This window comes from Cibotium barometz, chromosome 35 (assembly GCF_041138505.1).
Source record: "Cibotium barometz isolate CiBa-2024 chromosome 35, ASM4113850v1, whole genome shotgun sequence".
In the NCBI taxonomy this organism is placed as follows: Eukaryota; Viridiplantae; Streptophyta; class Polypodiopsida; order Cyatheales; family Cibotiaceae; genus Cibotium; species Cibotium barometz.
Genome location: NC_141080.1, coordinates 35880030 through 35904172, shown reverse-complemented (window position 1 = coordinate 35904172; position 24143 = coordinate 35880030). Strand labels below are relative to the sequence as shown.

Sequence of the window (24143 nt, the reverse complement as noted above, 5' to 3'; positions counted from 1 at the left end):
GATTGTGGCGAGAAAGGCCACTATTGGAGGCATTGTCCCAAGCGGAAGACTGAGCAGGGTGAAGATTCCTTAGCACAACAATCATGAAAACTTCGGCTTTTGTGCACCTGGAGGTGATGGACACCGATGTTTCATTTTCTTCAGGCGGCAGCAGAGCAGGGAGGAGGTTGGAGGATTCTCCGCAACAACGGATACTCGGGAGTGGATTCTACATAGTGGTGCTTCCAGGCACATGACTCCTTCTCGTCAGGTCCTCAGGTTTGTGATGAGTGGCAGTCTGGTAATGGCCACTTAAGTGTGGATACGCTCTGCAGGTGTAGGCTTTCTGGGACCAAATGGTGGATAGCTTGTTGCCAGTAGATGGCAGCCGTTGGCAGGAACTTTCCAGTACTGATGTTGGTAGTTCTTGTGTTTATCAGTTAGAGGAAACTGAACAGGTAACTTATGCTCTGATGTCTCGTAGTATTCGGGACAAAGAAACTCCTGTAGATGAGGATGTTCTTTCCACGCGAACCTCTCGGAAAGCCAGGCAAGTGGTAGTTGATTACTTGTAGAAGGAGGTGGTTTCTCCAGGATTTGTGGTTCCGGACTCAGAGGGGGTGGTTTACGGGTTTTAGAAGGCCTTGCGTGGTCTTCAGCAGGTGTCCATGCCTTAGCCTTGCACCATCACAGGTGTTGATCCTTGTGAGCAGTGTGATGCCTCTTTGACTCAGAAGCAGAATGGTTCATTGATCCTTGTGAGTAGTGTGATGCCTCTTTGACTCAGAATCAAAATGATTCATTGATCTGGTTGATGGACACCAGATTGGACGGGAGCTTCCTGATGAGGCAGTTGAGCTCATGGTTGGCAGATGACTCTTTAGGAGAGGCAGGATTGCGTATCCTATTGTTTTTGTGACATGCGAAGGATCATGGACTCTTTTACACAGGAGGGGGATTGATTGATGGAGTCTGCCGACTCCACGGTTGGAGTGACTCAGTTTGGGGAGGAGATCGGGACACGAGGAGATCTACTTCAGGCCCAGGAGCAGTTATACGGAGCAATAAGAGGCAATCATCTTTTGCCTTGTCGAGGCTGCTTGTGATGCTGCTTGTGAGGTAGTGAGGATGCAAAGGTTACATTGCAGGATTGGGCTTCCACTGGAGGAACCAATGGTCATCTAGAGGCACTTTGTTCGTGAACAAATCGTTGTTTTGCTGATGACATCTTGCTAGAGTTCTGTTCGACGGAGGATAGTATAGTGGACCTCTTCACGAAGTTGCTGTCTCAGGATTTGCTCAGGCGGCACCCCAGCTCCCTGTGGTTGGTTTCACAGCAGCTAGGAGAGCTGAGAGGGGGTGTTAGAAGTCATTTCTTGTCTATATATATACACCAGGGCCTCTGTTGTGGGCGTGCCCGCCCTTTGAAGGTGTCTTATCATTTTTCCTCACTCCTCGTATTTTTCCCTATTTTTCTTGGGTGGCTGCCCTATGATGGCAGGAGGACCCTTGCTAGCTGACTGCATCAGCATGTTTGTGTTCACGTCATGGAGCTGACCGACTGGTCTAGATAGGTCGTGGAACTTTTATGCTGGCCGACTGCTGTTTGCAAGTCGTGGGCTCCTCTGGTGTCCTATCGGCTGCCCTACAGCAGGCCAATTGATGTTGGGGGGCCATATAAAATGGCCCCCAGTCCCCCTTGTCACATTTGTATCATTCCGGGATTCTTTTGTGTATATAGAGCAGAGTTACACGCCTCTATCTCTCTCTCTCTCTCTTGTGCTGTTATTTTCTGCATTGCGTTTTTCTCTTGTGTTCCCAGATCTGGTCATCCTCTCCGCTCCGTATTCTGACAGGTATGTGGCTAACATAGTGGTATATGTAAACATTCTTAGATTTTTTTGCCCTTTTTCCCAATCCAACCCCAAATTACACATGCTAATATTGTAGCACAGAGATGTGGGCAAGGAGCATGAGGACACGTCCACATGATGCTAATGGTTCAGTTAAGTCATTAAAGTCCATATTCTTGTATGGAAAGAAATATATTTGGGGGACGTCAGATGGATTGGTTGGTGTACAAACTAATGTCCACTTGCTAGCCCTATTTTTGGTACCTTGATGAAGCAAAGAAAGGGGGTTTTATTCAAAACATTTCCCTACAAAGGTTGATTAGGATGTCACTTGAAAGGGCCCAAGTTATGATCGATGTAGATATTCTCTTTATTGTTGATGATGCAAGTATTGTAGCTAAAGTAAGATGTTAATCAATTGATGACAAGATCGAGTGCACAATTGTTAGTGAAGATTGCGAGTGGAATCATTATAATAATTGTTCTTGGGCAATAATGCATAAGCACCAAGTTAAGGTTATGCTACTTAATGGCTTCGATGTACACCATAGTAGCCATAGCAGCCAAGTGCATGCATTTGTACAACAATGATAGTTGGAAGTTTATTGCTAAGTTTCAACGAAAACCATAGTCATGAAGATAGAGAGATGATCATCAACAAGCTCCTACACTTGCACGTGTACAAAAGTTTAATGAGGCATAGTGCTATCAACATGCTTTAAGAAAATGCAAGTTTTCTTACAACCACACTTTGACACATTGATGTAGAAAATGTTACTAATTGCAAGGGGGTGAGGGCCAAAGATGAGCACTACAAACACACTTTCAATCAATAGATGATGGTTTTGATATAATGAGATTAAAAAAGGGCTCAAAAATACTTATGACAATATTTTTCCCTCATTGGATAAAAGTATTTAGAAATTAATATTTAACATTGTGACTTATAATGTTCTCTAGATATTCACTTGGCCATATAGTGCATTTGTGGAAAACATTAAAGCTAAGGTATTTGCTACTTAAGATAACACGATTTATTTTCCAAATTGTTTTACATTTTGGTCCTCTTCATTAAATCCTTTCTTTTGCAATGTGATCAATGATGACTCTTATCTTCATGTTATTTTATTTAAATGTTTGTTTATCATCCATACTATATCAAAAATTGATGCTCGATGATATAGTTTTTGTATATCAGATAACTGTCTTCCAATTTTGTTGCTTTTTGGTCCTCTTCATAAAATCATTTCTTGTTCAATATGTGATCAGGATGATTCTTATCTTCTTGTTATTTTATTAGAATGTTTGTTTACCATCCATGTTATATCCAAAATTAATGTTCAACAATAAATATTTTTTATAATTATTTGACTATATTGCTTAAATGAGTCTCTTTATTTGCCTTGAAGCTTTATTTTTTGTTTCTCTAAAGAAAATTCGTGAATGCTTTTAGTGTTTATAAATATTTAATTGTGCTTGTGTGGTCCACATTTGAGTTAGCGCTTTGAATACAAGTTTATAAACATAAGTCATTATTATTTGGATATGTAACAAAAATTTAAAAAATAGTTGAGTTTTGTTGATCTTTAAGATGTCCTTTTTGAAACAAATTTATTCAAAGTTATAGAAATAATTTTGAAATTTTAAAGATAACTTATAATCTTTTTGATTGAGAATTGTTCAAAAAATAATAAAACTTTAGGATTTAAGATATTTACTTATAATCTTAAAAAATTAAAGATAATAAAAATTACTAATTAGATTAGTATTTATTTAACTATAGAAATATTTGAAAATTTAAACATATTCAAAGATTGATTTTTTGACACATACGTATTGAAGTTTTACTCTCAAAAACCAAAAAAAACAAACACTTAGTAATAGAAGGGAAGACTCCTAAGGATCACCTAATACACATGCATAAACAAAACTAGAGAAACCAAATAAAAGGGGTCACAAGGCAACAACCGTAGGTTCGTGTCTGCAAACCTACCCCGAGGAAAGGCTAAGGTTCCTCTCCCAAAAACAAGATATACACTGGAAAATGGGAAATTTAATTTTTTTCAAAAAAATGAATAATTTCTCTTTCGCTTGGCCTGGCGGAAGTTTTACTCAAAAACCAAAAAGGATCACCTAATACACAGGCATTGAAAAAAACTAGAGAAACCAGGGCAAACTCACCACACAACCATAGGTGGAATCGCCCAAGCTAGACGACCACTGGGGCTAGAGCCTGCTGACTTGGTGGTGAGGGTGTAACGCGGATAAGAAAATGGTGCCAATGGGAACCCTATTATCGCCCACTATGCATGAAGCATATGAGATGTATTACACCAAGCCTCACAGAACCTCCTTCCTCTCAAAGGCAGTGATCTTTGCCAAAACTCCTCCTTGCTCGCCAGTGAGAGTGCTTTTTTGTTTTTTTGTAAATTTGACTTCAAAGAGGCCTTTCTACCCATAGCAATGATTCCTACTATCCTTGCTTTGACAGCACTTGAGGGTTAGCCAGTGATGCAGACTGATCTGAAGTCTACTTTTTTTGTTTTTGGCCTCTAGAGAGGCATCAACCCCTCTGTGCTCCAATGTAAATTTGACTTCAAAGAGGCTTTTCTACCTATAGCAATGATTCCTATATGTTGAGCAACCAAAGTTTGTGTTCTCCCAAGCAAAAAGCAAATTTGTATGCTACATAGCATTTTAAAATGGAAACAGGCTCCATGGGCATGGTACCACCAAGTGGACACTTACCCTTAAATTGTAAGTAGTGTTCTTATGAGAAGCATTTCAGACAATGTTTTCTGTGAGCAATGCAAGTGTATCATCACCGTCTTGTATGTTGACGACCTTATCTTAACAGGGAGCCACTGAGAAAATCTCTCTCGTACATAGCAGGTATTTGCAACGAGTTTAAAATGACTAATCCAAGGCTCTCTTTTTTGGGGGATCAGCAATCAAATGGCTCCTTCATCTCTCAGCAAAAAAAAAAATACGAGATCAAGGAAGCTTTTGTGTTTTTAGAGTTGGTTTGTATATTGCTTGTATTTTTGGGATTTGTAATATTGACTGCAATGGTGGTTTGTCCTTTATTTTATCATAGTTGTAGTTTTGTTGGGATTTTTCCTTTTGTTCCAATTAATACTAAGTTTGAGTAGTGATGGTGGTGCCAATTTGAGCACTGAGAAGGATCACTCGGGTACAAAGGCGGTTTATCAATGGAGGGCTTGGAAGGGGGGGAGGGGGGAAGATGTCTATGGGTGAAAGATCCTAATAAGCTTAGGATTTTTACATGTTCTGGTTTTGTGCATTCTTTGTAGGCAATTTAGTTTATGGTGTGTAGGTCTTTTTGACTAGAAGAGTGGGTGATTTAGTTTATGATGTTTATCCGCACGTAGGTGATTTACTTTATGGTGTTCATAATGTTGGTTTTTTTGCCTAATAAGGTAACAATCTGTTTGATTACCAATAAGAACATTGTTGGCCTTTTATACACGTGCATTATGGAGATGTTTGAAGACACTGAAAAATTTGTTGAAGTCCGTTGCCGAGGCATTGGAACAAATTCAGTAATAAGAGCTTGAGGAAGTACAAGTTCAGTTCCTATGGATGTAGGTATGACGGTTACTAGACAAGTCCACAACCAGCTATCGAACATATTATTATAATGGTAAGTTGCAGAGTTGTTTCTAAGGTTCATTCTATTCCTACTATGAGCTACATTGAAAGGTTGACGATGTGGCTTGAGGGCACTGTACCTAAATCTGTTTAGTATGGGTGTAAAGATTATGTTTCTTTTGTGTGTGTGTGTGTGTGTGTGTGTGTGTGTGTGTGTGTGTGTGTGTGCGCGCGCGTGTGTGTGTGTGCACATGCAGGCATGCCTATTCTGTGAATCTTTTAGAGAGCACGTGCAGGCATGCCTGTTTTGTGAATCTTTTATAAGAGCACGTGTGAATCTTTTATAAGAGAGCACGTGCAGGCATGCCTGTTTTGTGAATCTTTTATAAGAGAGCACGTGTGGTTTAATTGAACAATGCTTTTGATGATGACACATCATGACGTTAAAGATGAGTGTCGTTAGGGTACGCTTTCATATGTACTTAAAAAGAAGTTGAAAAAAAAAACTAATTCTTGCATTCCCATTCATCTCTCAAATTTCACCCACCATCATTGCAAACAACAATGCTAGCCTGGACTAAGATTATAGGAGTCATCGGTGTTCCCTTTTAAAAACAAAAAATTTCCCACCTCCAACTTGGACAACTGCATTCCACCATCATGTGTCAAACTTAATGTGACAAAAATACAAATATAGAAACCTCGGTACTTCCATCATTCTCAAATCATGCAAAAAATAAGAGTTCACTTCCCTATCAGGGAAAACACTGCAACAGCAATGCTGCTCACATTTGATTGGCATCACCATCTTCATTTCCCATTAAAAATCACATGAACACCTCTATGAAAGCTGACTCTTAAAGGCCATGTAAGGTTTTGCTGCCAACATATTATAGTAATTGAAAATTCATACATTCACACTTGTCACGATTAACAATCATGATACACGATCTTTAGAGAAATCTACATAACAGTTCTGAACATGACCAACATTTTGCCCTTGAAAATACAAGACAGCCCCAAATATGGTGTCACTAGGACAATCAGTTGACACAAAATCTCATAACCGGCCTACCGAATGTCTCCAACCAAGCAGCTCAAATCCAATTTGATCCAATTCTCTCCAAAGCCAAGCCTGCACAGGAAGCAATATAAGTGTTGGTAGTAGCCACTCTGTTCCATCTTTACAACTGCATGATGCAGATAGGTGTGATATGTCGCTGCTTCTCAGATGGCACTGACTGGCACGTCAGTCTGGACTTCTTGAAATTTAATTCATCACTATCACACAAGAAAGGTTGTCACATATACTTGAAAGCTGCAAAAAAACCAAACGGCGTGGTGTCAAAGTGGGCCTTCCTGTGCAGTTCTTTTTGCCGGTGTGCTTATTTTTAGGCACCTTATTAGCAGTGCGCCAAATCAGCTACATGTGCAGCAGCTCTAGCGATCAAGGCATTATCGGTCCTGCCAAGCAGAGCTATGAACCTTGGAGTGGCCAGGTATGACAAATTCTATATTCAGAGTTCATGATACCTGAAGTGACACACGCACACAAGCACACACACACACACATACATGTAGGTATTGGCTTCTGGGGAGTGGAGTGCGATAGCCGCTAGGGCAATGGCAAGCCAACATATTGACTGTCATTTCAGGAAAAATCCTATCCATTACAAAATGCAGAAACGCACAAAACTAAAGAGAAAAAGTAGGGGTTTTCATTCATACCAAAGAATAAGCTGCACTGGCTATCATTACAATGATAAAGCCTGCACATTTTCCACCACATAAGGCACTTAATATATACTGAACACCATAAAAGAATTGGGCAGCTGTATCACAGAAAAACCACAAGGAAAAGCTGTTCATGTGATGATGCCATAAACATGTTACCCAAAACACATGCTTGCCTAGACTATCTTCTCTCCTCGCCAAAGGTCATCTGGGAATATCTGCCAAGACAAAACAGCAGGTCAAAACTTCACAACATGTGCTATTAACACTTGCCATGTCTGCTGAGCCTCGAAAGCAATCCCTTTCCATGAAGAAAAAGAAGGAAAACACTCATATAGTAGACTAATGTTGGGAATAGTGCACACACCTCCTGCGCTGCTGTCCAAACTCATCAGGTTCTGTTTCAAAAACGAGGGCAAGGTAAGACACCACACTTTTCCAGCCTTAGAAAAGCCTAAAACGAGCCTCAAGTGTCCTCGCACAAATGACTACATTACCTGGCCTTGAAGGAGGTTTGAATGAGCTGCCGGTGGCTGTCTTTGAACCATTCATGTCTCTTCTGTAAACCAAACTGCCTTAGGACATTTGCCATCTCAAAACTAGATTTACCATAGCTTGAAACTGACAGCAGATATTCCATGCCGCACCAAAAAGTACCCTTACCCTTGAATCGGGAAAGCAGTAGGTTGAGATGCCTGCTGTGTGTAATAAACAGCTGGTGAGCCCCCATCTACAGCTATATAGGGGGGGCTGTAATTTGAACCAAGAGACCCACCACCTGCTAGTATTGGAATCCTGAACCATAAACGTACCCTTGGAAAAGGTTAGAGAAAAATATCATAACAGTAGCATTCAGACAACTTGATGGTTCACAACAGACGCTAACCATGTCACTTCAGAATTTGGGAAACCGAACTGAGGCTGACTAGAATATCCTGGTAAAGCCACACCTACTCCAGGGACTCCAAGGCCAGCTTGAGACTGACCAGCAAATTGTACAACTGCAAGTGTCCCCCTTTGCCAATGTCAATTAACTTCAAAAATACCATGGCAAGGTTGAGATTTGAAACCGAGAGAACTGATATAATGGTTAATATGGCTGGCAAAAGAGCTTACCACCGCGCAACCCATTTGTCAATGAGCTACCACCATACACGAACGACCCCCTTCCAGTCTGCACAGTTGTTGCTTGAGTACCTCTTCCACTTGCACCACTCCCTAACTTGTTTCCCGGTGATGATGGAGCAGCCTTTAAGTCAACAGCTGGCTTAGATGAAAGGGAAACAGGAGACACCACCGACTGTGTTTGCACTGGCTGTCCTTGTGAAATCTGGCCTTTATTTGGTGTCTGCAATTGTTGATGTGGCTGTTGCACTCGCAAAGATTGAGCCATAGGAGTTCCTCTACCAGTCTGTTGAGAGGCTGCAGAAGGCCAAGGCTGTTCTACCATGTGCTGCCCATTTCCCTCAGCCTTTACTGGCCGTTGTTGCTGAAGCGTGGATCCAGATCCTGTTTTCAGTAACTGCTGCTGCTGCTGCAAAGTATTTGGACCTCGAGCCAAACTTCTATGCAGCCCCGTGTTTATTTCCCTAGTATTAGAAACATGTGTGTTTATTTCCCTAGTATTAGAAACATAGGCCAGACTTGTGATGTTTCCAGGACTTGAAGCTGGTCTTGTCACTGAAGCTGCACTTAACCCTGTCATCCCTTTCTCCATGCTACTTCTAGATGTATTCATCACTCTTCCTACTTGTGGTGTATCCTTTTCAAATAACTTCTCATCAGCTCCTTTGCTTGTGCCAGCGAGTGCTCCTGTAAGATTGTGTGATATGGTCCCAGTTGGAAAAAATGGAGGAGATGCAGAATTTAGTATGGAGCTGGTTGTAAGTTTCTTTGATGCACCCTCTTGCGATTTAGTTGTTTGCTGCAACGGTGCTGGCTTTGGTGTTGAAGCAGAACTGCTACTTTCACGGGATGATGAAGCCAGACTGCGTTAAAACAACAGAATCAGTATGCAGCTGCACAACCACATCTACAACAGTCAAAGAGGCTTTTGTCCAGAAAAAGTAAAGAATAGATGATGTCAAAACTAGTGACAAAAGCATTTGGCCTTTCGAGTTTAACAGGGCACCTCTGTGCCAAGTTGACCCCGGCTCAAAAAACAGAACAAAAAAAAGTAGATGATGTCACTTACCCCCTGTTGCCTGATGAATGGAATTCTTTGAACTCATAGTCATCCATTTTAGCTCTCCTCAGAGCACGTCCTCTTCCAGGTCCACGACGAGATGGATGGAGAACATCCTCAACAACCCTCTCTCTACTGCCTCTGCCTCTTGCATGTTCTGGATCCTTACCTCTACCCTGGCCTCTTCCTTGACGACCTCTTCCACGTCTTCCTCTTACACCCTGTAAAACATGCACGTAAGTTTATTAGAATATCATTGCAATGTCTGCCTTTTATAAAACATCAATGGCATCTTTGCCCACTCTATTAGAAACTTTTACCTGATAAATTTTACTTATAAATTTAGTCTGGACTAGACATTAGTGATTTCTTTAAGAACTATGTTGCCTAAAAGAACTAATCCATAGCCCAAACTGCCTTTGACCTCACGTCCACAGTTGCCTAGTGGAACATAGGAAGCTACCTCAGGTATACATTGTACAACCAGAAAACTACTAATAGAGTCTTCTCATAAGATGGCCGATGGTGATTGAATGTGTAACTTGACAAAGGAGGCAATTTCCCCTAATGTTATGAGTGAAAAGCCTTGCATGGTCCTTTCACCAATAAACCGAAATCAAAAACCTATCACATATCATTGTGCTAAGCTACAGTGTACTGTTTAAATAGGTATAGATGAGTCAATGCACCACAATATAGATGATGCAATGTGTCGCATCAAAGTAAGCAAACCTGTCCATAGTAGCTTTCTTCGTTCAGCTTCAGTTCTTCAAACCGATCATGTACCCAAGGTTTTTCATCTTTGGCCTCCCACAACTTCCTTCCTCCAGCACTGCGCCTGGTATCAGACCATCTAAGTTTAACACTTCAAATTAATCCAAAATAAGAACTTGTGGGTAAACCAAAATCTTTGCAGACTTCAATCAAACTGCCACTTTTTTCCAAGAAAGGAGTCTTCTATTAAGTATAGCATAACAAACAAAAGTCGGGTGTTAACCAAGGAATACAAAAACTCATGAAGCCACTCAGGAATGTAATAATGCTGATTACTCACTCACACACGAAGGAATGAAAATAAGTCCTACAAAACAAAAAAACTAGACCAAAAGTGTTCCAATAAATCCCATGAAGTGATCGTATCATGGAAAAAGATAAACCAAACAATAAAGAGGCATGTGAACGACAAAGTTACAAAGGGGGGGAGAGAGAGAGAGAGTTATATTAAACGTATGCTACTCAAAAGGGTCTATGAGACCAAAAGGTGTTACAATAGTACCATGAGGTAACTGGATTACGGAAAAGAGAATGAACATGAAATGACTAGCAACATATACAATAGTGATCATGATCATGTGAGGACAAAGATAGTCCTCTCAATAGAAAGTACAAAAGTAGCCACCTGGCTCATATAAGATACAAACTACCATATATGTTATTGTGACATCCCTCCACGATTCAACCTAATACACATGCATAAACAAGATTAGAGAAACCAAATAAAAGGGATTCACCTTTGACTCAATCACATGCCCATTGCCCATGGACTACTATAGTTTTACAGACCAACATTTACGAATCTACATGGCCATCTTTAAAGATTCCATCTAGAATCACCCCCGAGCCAGGGGCTAAAGTTCCACTCCCACAAGCCAAGCTAGTCAACCGTCGTGCCCAATAACCAGCAAGGGACCTTCGGCAAGACCGCCTATGATCCACCACGTCCATGGCAGGAGTAAGACTCTTGGTCCACGTCCACACCACAACGAATCAATAATAACCCAAGACTCACTTATTTAGTGCTTATTGCTGCTATACATAACAGTCCAATCATAAATAGCCAATAACCTTGGATTTATTAATATTGAACCTTAGCCATCCATCCAAGCTTACTTTCCCCAACTCCTACTAGATTAGTCCCTAACCTCTAGGTTTACTACTAGGTATGAAACCGGCCTTCAGAAATCTAACGGGCGGTGAGACAAACACTCGCACACAAAACACTTCATCACCCATGGGAACCTGGATAAGTAAAACAAACAGGGGAGCTAGAGTGCTCTTGCAAATAGTACAAGGACACTGATTGGCCCCAAAACGCAGTGGCGCCCCTTGCGGTATTTCTTTACTTGAACGAATTTTGAGTACAAAGTACAACTTGTCGAATTCTCTACCAATAGGATCCCTCGAAGCTTTCACCTAGGACTTCCAAATAAGAACTCTCGCTATTACAGCAAAGCATTCCATAGAGAAGACACACCTGTACGACACCTCCCTGCTTGAAAAGGTCTTCTCCATCTCTACCATGGATTCCACAAACCCTTTCCCAAACAGCAGTAGGGCTGTACCAAACCACATGTCCTTCCTATAGTCACAGCTTGCATATAACCTCGAGAAAACTAGAACCTGTTCGCATGAATCCAAAGACATGCTTTCCACATGAAACCAAAGACCTGTATCTGATAAACCATAGACCTGTATCCATAAACCATAGACATGTTTCCTCGATACCAAAGTCCTGTTTCTTCTCGAAAAACCAATGTCCTGTTTCCATGACAGATAAACCCACATATGCACCATCCAATCACGGTGCCAAAAACCTGGAGAGAGAGAGAGAGATAGAGGACGTGTCAAGCAATCCCTAAATACACATAGGTCCAAGTCGAAGAGCAACACACATCTCTTCCAAGAAGATCATTGTCACGTGCACACCAGTCAGGTGTACAGTGACATGGCATCATATTAGCATCATAGACATCATCAGGCATTATTCAGGCATTTATGCAATTTTATAGGCATTTATGAGGCAGCATCATCAGGCATTATTCAAGCATTTATGCAATTTTATAGGCATTTATGAGGCAGCCGACTAGCATTATTGGTATTTTATGGGAGACATGAGCCTTACAGTACTGGCCGACTGCATTATTGCTGGCCAACCAGTCCCCTCACCCATGTATATATAGGCGCCTCTCCATTCAGCATTCCAAGCGCATCCTCATCTGGATCATCATGCGTTTCAGCCTATCATCATCAGCATCATCCATTCAGCATTCAGCACTCAGTCCCTCAGCGTTTCTACCCCGGAAGGGCTGAGAACATCATCGCATATCAGTTCAGCAGTGTGTTCTCCAACGCATCTCCTCCAGGAAGCTTTGGGAGCAGCATTTACAGCCAACGCATCAGCATATCAGTAACGCATCATCATCAGCATTCATCTTCAGCAAACGCATTCAGTTCAGCCATCAGATCTACAAACGCATCTGCGTTTCATCATCAGGTCAGCATTCAGCATCTGTTCCAAAGCATCCCTTCAGCGTTTCCTTCCCAGGAGACAAGGGAAAGATAGTGGACAGCAGTTCATTCAGCATATTCAGCATATAGGCAGCATATTCAGCAGTATAGATCCATTTGGATCTCATTGTAACCGCATTCATCATCTAATATAGCTGCATTGCATTGACACATATTTGTCTATCTCTTAAACATCATTAAGTGCAGTTTAGTTAGACTAAGGTTGTGATTACTACGGTCTTAACCTCTCACATGTCACATTGGTATCGGAGCGTTACAGGGTAACCAGCCTTAGAGCATGTTCAGTTCATCAGTCATTCAGTCAGTCATCATTTTTATCGCTTCCGCACAGTTAAACCCGGTTCTCAAAATTTTGCAAGCCACCCTTAGGGATTTTCCCTTAGGTCTGCATCAGTAACCCATCCATCTGCATTCCTGCACAGCATATAGGGTTGCACATGGCTTGCATAACAGACATCTTTGTAGTCATCTTAGCAGTCAGTCTTGCATACATGTTGCCCATGCACTCTTAGGGAAGAATGACATCCATCATCAAAGGAGGACATAAGTTTTGGGCTTCAACTGGCAGCAGCAGGGGGTTTCTCTTCCACAGAAGACGGAAGTTTGCTCCAACATCGCCTCAGGAGGTTCAGAGCTTCAGCAGGTACGACGGAGATGGTAGGTGGAAGGTTTCCAGAGGCAGGTCAGGGGTGACTCAGGTATTTGCCATTCAGTTCCCGCAGTACATAGAGTCTTGGCTCGAAGGATTTCACTCCTGCAGACGGCCTCAGTCCCGGCAGCAGAAGACAGAAGGGAGCAGTGGTTCGGAGGAGAAGGATCACCAGAGGAGTCGAAGGTTGCCAGGTATACCACCCAGCAACAGTTTAGCAGCGGGGAATGTCACGTGCACACCAATCAGGTGTGCAGTGACATGGCATCATATTAGCATCATAGACATCATCAGGCATTATTCAGCCATTTATGCAATTTTATAGGCATTTATGAGGCAGCCGACTAGCATTATTGGTATTTTATGGGAGATATGAGCCTTACAGTACTGGCCGACTGCATTAATGCTGGCCGACCAGTCCCCTCACCCATGTATATATAGGCGCCTCTCCATTCAGCATTCCAAGCGCATCCTCATCTGGATCATCATGCGTTTCAGCCTATCATCATCAGCATACTCCATTCAGCATTCAGCACTCAGTCCCTCAGCGTTTCTACTCCAGAAGGGCTGAGAACATCATCGCATATCAGTTCAGCAGTGTGTTCTCCAACGCATCTCCTCCAGGAAGCTTTGGGAGCAGCATTTACAGCCAACGCATCAGCATATCAGTAACGCATCATCATCAGCATTCATCTTCAGCAAACGCATTCAGTTCAGCCATCAGATCTGCAAACGCATCTGCGTTTCATCATCAAGACAGCATTCAGCATCTGTTCCAAAGCATCCCTTCAGCGTTTCCTTCCCAGGAGACGAGGGAAAGATAGTGGACAGCAGTTCATTCAGCATATTCAGCATATAGGCAGCATATTCAGCATAATAGATCCATTTGGATCTCATTGTAACCGCATTCATCATCTAATATAGCTGCATTGCATTGACACATATTTGTCTCTCTCTTAAACATCATTAAGTGCAGTTTAGTTAGACTAAGGTCATAGTTGTTTCTCGTACGCGTACGAACCTGTTCGTACGTACGAGTCGTACGGTACGATACCGTACGAATTCGTACGATATCGTACGGTACGAGTTAGGTTCCCCCCCCCCCCCCCCCAAAAAAACTTTTTTCCTTGAAAAAAAAATTCCAAATGCTAAAAAAAAATAGAAACCCTGCTGTACGAAGATCCCAAATGCTCGCAATACTTCACAAGTTGCAACTTTCGTGTCCACTCAGTATTCCATATGGGGTTGTGGAGAGACCTAAAAAATCTGGCGAGGTAGACTGGTAGTGTACACTTGATTGGTAGGATGAGAGAATCTTGCTACATCACTTGGGGATCCCTGGTATAGGTAGGCTAGACAATTAGATTCTCAAGTTATGCACAAGGGAGAACATTTGGACATGGCCATTTTGATCTAGAGAGGAGTCCCTAAACTTATCACCCTAGATGCACTCCTCGTATTTGTGCAAGGATGGTCCCTTAGTCATAAACGCTACACTGGGAGTCCTTTGGTATTGCATTACCCATCCAGGTTCTTTTTTGGAGACAATCGGGAGATCCAACCGGGAGAGACACATATCCATGTACTGGTTTCTCAAGCACTGTAGACTCCTCCCCTCCCAACCTTCCCTCACATTCAAGCTTGAAGCTCCATAGCTTGTAAGTGTAAAAAATAAAAACCGTATTTTATCGTACCGTATCCCAAAATTTCATATCGTACCGAATATTCCCGTACGGTATCGTACCGTACCGTATCGTATTTTCGTACCGTGACAACTATGACTAAGGTTGTGGTTACTACGGTCTTAACCTCTCACATGTCACAATCATCCTGTGCATATGTAGCTTGATCCTCTGCATCCTAATCTCGTAAACAAAACCTGCTTGCGAAGAGAGAGAGAGAGACCCCTTGGCTGTTAGCCCCTCGGTGCCTCCTTCAGCTTGCCTTCTTCAAGAGAGAGAGAGAGAGAGAGACCCGCGCTGGCTGCTTCCACACATGCAACCCGCCTCCACCCGCCTGACTGCCCGGCTGGCTATAGTGAGGCTCCCGCCTGACTCCCGCTGCTGGCTTTAGCCCATAGGCGCAGCCGCCTGGTCTTCCATACGTGAGGCCTTCCACCAGAAGCCTGCCTAGCTGCCCGACTGGCAGCAGCCCATAGGCGCAGTCACCTGGTCACCCACCTATAGCCCTTGGCGCAACTACACCTGCCGCCTGTATCCCATGTGCAGCAGCCCTGTGGCCTACGTGCGCAGCAGCACCTGCCGTGGCCCATGCGCAGCAACAGCACACGCCACCTGTAGCCCTTGCGCAACAGCCTAGTCACCTGCCTGGTAGCCGCCTATACCACGCGTAGCGGCGCTGTCCCACACGGTGACCACCTCCAGGGGATGCCCGCCATGCCACATGATGATGATGATCCACGCGTCAACCTGCTCTCTTTAGCTCGCCACCCGTCACTTTATAAAGAGGCGACGCGCTTTCTCAAAAACGCCAAAAGTAAGATTAAAAACGCATGCTTTCAAAAATAATAATATTTTTATCATCAAAGGTTGGTAAACCTTATAAACAATAAAATCCCTTTTGTCCACTTTCACATTTGGGCTGGCCACCATTCACACTGTCCATCCCGTGCCCGTGCCCGTGCCCGTGCCCACCTGCTTGTTGTCCAGAGGGAAAAACACATGCTCGTAACAAGGTACATAACATTCCTCCCCACTTGGGATATTTTCCTAACCCTACTGGATTAGTCCCTAATCTCTAGATTTAGCACTAGATACATAACATCCCTCCCCACTTAGGACATTTCCACTCTTGGAAATAAATGAAGAAGAAACCAGCAACCTGCATCAACTGTCTCCAAAATCAGGTTTATACCTATCACATAGCCACGTATCAAGGAACCAGCTCAATTGAAGCTGTTATTCTACCAATGTATGGCCGTGGAAACAATACAAAAGCACAACCTTTCCAAGTCCCTGAAGAATATAAACCATCCTTCAATCCTCCAACTCTTCATGGAATTGGAAACCTGAAATCGCCGAGACAAATATATGCTAGCTCTAACATAATACCCATCCTTTCCATTGGTAAAAGTACACAACTGAAGTGTATCAAAATAGTATCCTTTGTACAAAGACTTTACCCCTTCATGAGAGGCTGAAATCCGTTAATCTATATCTTAAGCGAAGCCTAGGCACCATCGTGATGTGTGATCTTTGGTTGAGGGCAGAATATTGTCATATGACTTACTACTCCACAATCTGTGTACGTAGGTTGCCACGCTGTGCCGGATCTCCGAAGATAACCATCACTGACGTATCACAAGCTACCTTTCCAAATAATAATCTTTCCACATACGGGTAGCGTCGATAGTTGCTCAACAAAGACTCTCATCTAGCCAACTCTCCTAGAAACTTATCCAACTATTCTGAATAAAACTCCTTTTGAGCATCAAGGGTCTTCTGGAACCCTATAGCCATGTGCTCAAACAATGTTTTGATGTCGTATCCCAACAAAGTTGTTATGTCCACAGTATAGAAGTGAAAGAAAACTATAAAAATATTCGGAGTCTTCCCAAAATTTGTCCTTTTCCAAGCAATCTGAAAAGGATGTGCTCTCATACCGTTGTCAACCGACCGGGGACCTCGAACAATAGACAGACACTTCAAATACCAAACAAAGCTTTGAAACACAACGGAAGAATCACAAATAATATAAAGACACCGCACTTGTCATGTGCGCAGTGTGTATCTACCGTGTGCTATACGCATGCAAGACTAGTTTCGAGGCTTGGGGAAGCTTGGAACTAGGCAGGTTGATTGACGAGCTGAGTTAGGGAAATACTAACGGGCGGGCACCCAAGTATGGACGAGCGGGCGGCCAAGTGTGGACGCTCGATGACCGGCCAAGAGCCTATAAAAGGGTGGCCAAGGTTAGTTATTGTAATATAGAGAGTCTCGCGAGTTTGTGAGAGCTCTATGGTCTTGGAGCTTGGATCTAGTGCAGTCGTGCACCTGCTTTGTGCAGCCGAGGCCGACAGCAGTCTCGAGACCCGCGAGGGCAGCTTCGTGGCGGTATGGGACGTCGCGAGCGAGGAGGAGATTGGTCGGTGCGTCAACCTAGTTAGCTCAACTCGTGGCTCGGTGGGGACAGCACCTATGTTGCTTAGGAGAAAGAAGGACAATACTTGGAGAATGTGTATAGATTACAAGAGATTGAACAAGCTGACCACCATTAAGAACCGTTATCCTCTCCCTAGATCAAATGACCTGATTGACCGGTTAGCAGGAGCGAAATATTTCACGAAGATAGATTTACGTACTGGCTATCACCAGATACGTATTCATGAAAGGCATGTCGAAAGAACCGCCTTTCGGACTAGGTATGGCCATTACCAGTTTCTCGTATTACCTTTTGGGTTAACCAATGCTCCAGTCACTTTCCAGCAAATGATAAACGATCTTTTTCGTGAACATTTGGGGAAATTTGTGGTGGTGTTCCTGGATGATATTTTGATATATAGCCGTACTCTTGAGGATCATGTCAAACCCCTCACGATTGTCTTATCTATTTTAAGACAGAATCGACTATATGCTAAGTTGAGTAAATGTGAGTTCTTTATGACCGACATCATTTACTTGGGACACAAGATCACTAGTGATGGATTGAGCATTGACCGAGTTCAGAAGGTTCTGGACTGGCCTATACCGCGAACAGTGAAACAACTTCGTTCTTTTCTCGGTTTTGTTGTTTTTCTTCGGAAATCTGTACGAGAGTACTCTCAGCTCACACTACCGATGACCGACTTATTGAAAGGTCGTGGACGTAAGTCAAATCAGCCTATCACTTGGAATAACGATTTGGATAAGGCCTTCAGACTTTTGAAAGATAAAGTCAAGGAAGCACCTATCTTAGCATTACCTGATGCTAGTAGGCCTTATGTTCTTGAAACTGATGCCAGTGACTATGCTATCGGGGCTGCTTTATTTCAAGATGGTAGACCGGTTGCTTTTGAAAGTAAAAAGCTAGACGACACTCAATCTCGTTGGCCAACCCTTGAGAAGGAGCTTTATACTGTGATTCATGCTCTCAAGGTTTGGGAGACATTATTTATATGGCTCCAAGTTTGTGGTATTAACTGATCATCAGTCAATCAAGTATGTGTGTGATGCGGATGATTTGAGAGGCAGGAAAGCTCGTTGGGCAGAGTTAATGCAAGATTTTGATTTTGAGATCCGTTATCGGAAAGGGTCCATGAATAGTATTGCAGATGCGCTTAGTCGGATTAGAGAGGTGAATACTTTGTCGTTCACCGAGATTTCTACTGACTTATTTCAGTCATTGAGAGGGCTTTGCAAGATTGATAGTTATTTTGGTCCATTTTGGCAGAAGATCCAAGACGAGAGCTCATTGATTGACCAAGACTCGATGAGACTGAGCAGTCTACTATTTAGGCTGCAGGAGGCCAGTGGATGATTCGGAATGGTTTACTATTCCGTAATGACAAAATTTGTGTACCACAGATCCCGGACATTAGGTCCAAGATTCTTAAGGAGTGTCACGACGCCCCTTCTGCTGGACACCCTGGGGTACATAGGACACTATCATTAGTGAAACACACTTTTCATTGGCCGAAGATGAAAGGGTATGTAGAAGATTATGTTCTCAAGTGTCAGATTTGTCAGGCAAATAAAGCTGAACGCTTTAGACAGGCTGGGTTGTTGCATCCTTTGCAAATCCCAGGTAATAAATGGGAAAGTATTTCCATGGATTTTATTACCGGATTGCCAAGAACACATCAAGGCCACGATTCTATTTGGGTTGTGGTAGATCGCTTGACAAAAATGGCTAGATTTTTACCGACCTGGAAGACTATTACAGCTACGCAATTAGCTCGGCAGTTTATCGAGCAAATGTTTAGACTCTACGGGTTACCGCAGGACATAGTCAGTGATAGGGACTCTAAGTTTACGAGTGATTTTTGGAAACTTGTTTTTGAGAAGTTGGAAACAACTTTGAATTTGAGTTCCTCAGATCATCCTCAATCTGATGGCCAGACTGAAAGAGTGAATCAGATTTTGGAGGATATGCTTCGAGCATATGTATCCAAAAGACAGAGTTCATGGGAGGATTATCTTCCTATGTTAGAATTTGCATATAACAGTACTAAGCATACGAGTACAGGTTTTAGTCCTTTCATGCTTATGTATGGTTTTCAACCAAGATCACCTGTCACAGTAGGATTCTCAGGACTTCAGCATGATACACCACGTCATTTTTTGCTAGATATGCAGGAAATGTTACAAGTTGCGAAGGAATCTATTAGAAGTGCTCAAGACCGAGACAGGTTTTATTCTAATAGACATCGTTCACCGAGAGAGTTCTCTGAAGGAACGATGGTGTATTTGCGAGTTCCGAAAGATTTCGAGACTTTACGGACAAGTAGATCTCCGAAATTATCCCCTAGATACTGTGGACCATTTCGTATTACACGACGGATTGGTTCAGTTGCATATGAATTGGATTTGCCTTCTCATGTGAAAGTTCATCCTGTATTTCATGTCAGTAGACTTAAGGAAGTACTGGGTGGAGCAGATCAGTTAATTACTCCTCAAGAAATTATATATGTCGGGGACATGACATTTGTTCCGCACGAACCTGAAAAGATTCTTGGATTTCGTGAACGAAGATTGCGTAATACGTTCTCACGGAATACAAGATCAAGTGGAAGGATCGTGTTGAGGAGGACGCTACATGGGAGACATTGACTACTCTTCAGAGAGATTACCCTGGCTTTTTAGTGAGCTCTTAGAGGAAGGGGAGTATGTCATGTGCGCAGTGTGTATCTACCGTGTACTATACGCATGCAAGACTAGTTTCGAGGCTTGGGGAAGCTTGGAACTAGGCAGGCTGATTGACGAGCTGAGTTAGGGAAATACTAACGGGCGGGCACCCAAGTATGGACGGGCGGGCGGCCAAGTGTGGACGCCCGATGACTGGCCAAGAGCCTATAAAAGGGTGGCCAAGGTTAGTTTTTGTAATATAGAGAGTCTCGCGAGTTTGTGAGAGCTCTATGGTCTTGGAGCCTGGATCTAGTGCAGACGTGCACCTGCTTTGTGCAGCCGAGGCCAACAGCAGTCTCAAGGCCCGCGAGGGCAGCTTCGTGACGGTATGGGACGTCGCGAGGAGGAGATTGGTCGGTACGTCAACCTAGTTAGCTCAGCTCGGGGCTCGGTGGGGACAGCCAAGACTGTGGGCTTGCCCACGGCTATCATGGTTGGGAGGTGAGTCAGGCCTGCACACCCTAGATCGATCACGAGGGGATCCGTGGGGATTTGACAGCACTGAGCCGGAACGGCCGCCCATCGACCCTCCCCTCTTTTCCCCCAAGAACTTCTTTATTCAAATAGAAGCTTTTACAAGAAACCAAGGTGCAGGTGCAAACTTGCACCGGATTTTCCACAACGCATCAGCAGGACTCTTGCCCAAATCTCTATCCAGTGCAGGATAAAATCAGCACCAAAACCTGTCCAAAGACTGTCCCAAAACAGTCACAAAAATCAGTTCCAAAACACTGCCCGACGCCCGTTGTATGGCCAGATTTTTGAGAAAATCACCGACTGGAAACCCACATGTGTGGCTGACGGTACAGAAGCTGTGCGGATGCTGAGCTGTGTACAGCTACCGCACAGACAGCAGGCGGCCAAAATCTGAAGATAAAACCATCACTGTCGACCAGCCTTGGGAACGTTGCCTGTAGCCCACTTGTATGACCAGCACTCAGCAGGAGAGAGGACTGTAGCAGTCGACCAGCCTTGAAAGAGACAACAGTGTACGGCCAGTACTGGAAGATGAGAGAGCTGGGCTGTACCGGCCAGTTCTGTACGACCAGGGAACAGCAGCTGCACTGAAAGGGGGTAGAAAACAGCTGCAGTCAGCTGCACTGAATGTCACCAGCCTGGACATTTCCCAGTCTGAAAGAGGTCTGGTGGACTCCAGGATGTTTAAATGTTTTTAATATACATTGATGGTATCAACAAGTGTGTCAAAGGCCTTAGTCCCCCGGGCACCCGCCGCGCGAGTTACATTGGTATCAGAGCATAGGCTTTCTTGGAAGCGGAGGCTTCCTTCTATCAATAAGGAAGAGAAAAGATCTGGAGTGCGGACCACACTTACCATCATTGCTATTAAGCATGGCCAGCCACTTCAGAGCCTATGAAGCAAGAGCATGAGCAATAGACAGCTTGGTCTAAGGATTTATGAATTCACAAAATTTATCTTGGAAGTATGGAGTTGACTTTATGTGCACACGTTTAGCACTCTGGATATTGTGGATTATATTATCAAGCTTACAGACAAGCTATATGGAGAAATATCTCGGCCCTCGAGATATCTTAAGGATATGGTGAGGAGATATTTCTTTTGGCTTCATGACCAACCTGGCAAAGAACAGCTAAGTATACTTTGAGTTTGCAAAGTTGGTGCTTTGGCTATTTGCTATGAAGTGTTTTTGATGTTCACTAACCCTTGTATAGCTATGCAAGGAGAAAGGTGTTGTTGTTTGCCTTGAGATGGTTTCAGGGAAACATTGTTTATGGCTCCCTTTAATGGGATGAATTCTTTTCATGGCTCCCTTTATTGGGATGGAATATATCTATGGAGATTTCTTTCTTGGACGAGATTTATATAGATATTGGGCTTAACAGGCAATTTCTATGGACGAATCTGTCCGAGTTTATAGAGAAGAAATCTTTGGATATCTCATGGATATGATGCTTTTATGGATTAAGTTCACCTCTACTCCAAGGTGTGTGGTTAGCACGGAGTATGTGGTAAGAGTTATGGTATACAAGGATTATGGTATACAGGTGTATGTATTCCTGGACTTCTTTTCTAGGAATTTGGATCCATCCTCAGGTTTATGGATTATGTTTATGGCTCCCTTTTACTGGGATGGATTATTCTTTTTGGCTCCCTTTATTTGGGATGCATTGGACTTATGGAACTCATGGTTCACTTACCTTGTGTAGTGTTCTCTTGTCCTACGTGCTCTCTTGAAGATTGTTTTTACCATGTGAGGGTGGAACAATAGAGAGCAGATGGAAGGGAACCATGGGCACTTCAAAGGGTAGTGACAAGCACAACATACCCTGTGTAGTGTTCTCTTGTCCTACGTGCTCTCTTGAAGATTGTTTCTACCATGTGTGGGTGGAACAATAGAGAGCAGATGGAAGGGAACATGGGCACTTGAGAGGGTAGTGTGAGTTGGTGGCCGAAATGCCTATAAACTATGTGTAGCAGAAATGCGTATGGAACACCAGGTTATCTATGCCTGCGAGTGATTGTTTTCAGGACTCCTTGTTTAGCCGCCCTGTGTAGTATTTCTCTTGTCCTAAGTGCTCTTCAAGATGTTGCTACCTTGCTTGGTAGAACATAGAGCCAATGGTAGAGAATATGGGCACTGAAGTCGGGCCGGGCGTCAAGGCAGCTCCTTGGTGATCTACATGGATTATGATATCTGGACTTATGGGACTGTTTTGTCTCGCCCATTTACTTGGGACATGGATTATGATATCTGGACTTATGGGACTGTTTTGTCTCGCCCATTTACTTGGGACATGGATTATGATATCTAGATTTATGGGACTGATTTGTCTCGCCCATTTATCTTGGGACATGATTATGATATCTGGACTTATGGGACTGTTTTTGTCTCACCCATTTACCTTGGGACATGATTTTGATATTGGTATTATGGAGACTTATTTAGTCTCACCCATTTCTTTGGGACATGGATTCTTCAGTTATATTGGATTTTTGAGACTGTCTCGTCTCGCCCAATCGATGGGACATGATTATATCTTGAATATATGGCTTGAAGCTTAATGTTGCGGACAACTTTTAAGAAGTTGGGGAGGATGTCACCAGCCTGGACATTTCCCAGTCTAAAAGAGGTCTGGTGGACTCCAGGATGTTTAAATGTTTTTAATATACATTGATGGTATCAACAAGTGTGTCAAAGGCCTTAGTCCCCCGGGCACCCGCCGCGCGAGTTACACTGAAAGGGGGTAGAAAACAGCTGCAGTCAGCTGTGTACGACCAGGGCACAGAAGAGAGAATAGGCACTGTACGGCCAGCATTAGAAAACCACCAAAAGTGTCTGCTGTACGGCCAGCGCTGAGAGAGGAGAGGGAAAGAGCAGCCGACCAGGAGATGTATGCGCTTGATGACGAGAACACAAGCCCCTCCTTGCTTTTATAAAGTCAACCAGCTCTATTTTTGTTGTGCTTTTCTCTTTTTTGCCATAAGTGGCTGAGTATGCCCAAAATATCAACTTTTATGCTTTTCTATCTAGGCGCCTCCTCCTGTCCACTTGTACATGTAACATCCCAAAATAATAATATATCTAGCCTGTCTTTAATGATGTGTGAACACACTGACTTATAAACATTAAAGTCACTTTTATGATGAAATTCCCTTGTTGCTCATGCTATGTAGCCATCTTTCATGCCACACTTTGCCACAAAATGCTTCAGCTTTCTTCTGTGGAAACTCCCCACTCTCACCTTGGTTTTGTTCAGTGTGTGGGCTTGCCCCCAAAACGCTGATCAAGACTGGTGAAGGGACCAAATGGTGATAGGGCACCTCCCTCTAAGGACTCTTAAGGACTTCAAGAATGCAAAGCCGAAGGAGTCTTCAACTCCTAATTCTTCTTGTAACCAAAAGGTTTGTGTTTAACTACTCCAAACAGGGGCACTTATGGCGACAATGACAGAGCTACATGCAAGACTTGGAAGGGAAGTCAAAGGACAAAGGAAGGACA

General features: G+C 43.2%; 1 protein-coding gene across 18 annotated transcripts in view; it reads right to left on the bottom strand.

Moving 5' to 3' along the window:
* Positions 1–6318: 6318 nt before the first annotated feature.
* Positions 6319–24143, bottom strand: part of LOC147618391 (protein MLN51 homolog) — a 73304-nt gene continuing 55479 nt past the window's right edge. The window contains exons 3-13 of one of the 18 annotated variants that reach the window (XR_015262113.1): positions 10096–10201; positions 9373–9584; positions 8295–9166; positions 8065–8179; positions 7842–7973; positions 7676–7737; positions 7546–7576; positions 7338–7396; positions 7173–7213; positions 6844–6977; positions 6319–6762 (exon numbers count right to left, since the gene is read on the bottom strand). Coding sequence is in view for 5 of the 18 variants with exons in the window: in XM_086774816.1 (XP_086630942.1) it covers positions 7360–7396; positions 7546–7576; positions 7676–7737; positions 7842–7973; positions 8065–8179; positions 8295–9166; positions 9373–9584; positions 10096–10228 (1594 nt within the window). In the remaining 13 variants the exon portion in view is untranslated. Of the gene's footprint in view, positions 6763–6843; positions 6978–7172; positions 7214–7337; positions 7397–7545; positions 7577–7675; positions 7738–7841; positions 7974–8064; positions 8180–8294; positions 9167–9372; positions 9585–10095; positions 10229–24143 lie in introns of those variants that run through there. The other 17 variants (XR_015262114.1, XR_015262116.1, XR_015262110.1 and 14 more) reach the window with 17 other exon arrangements.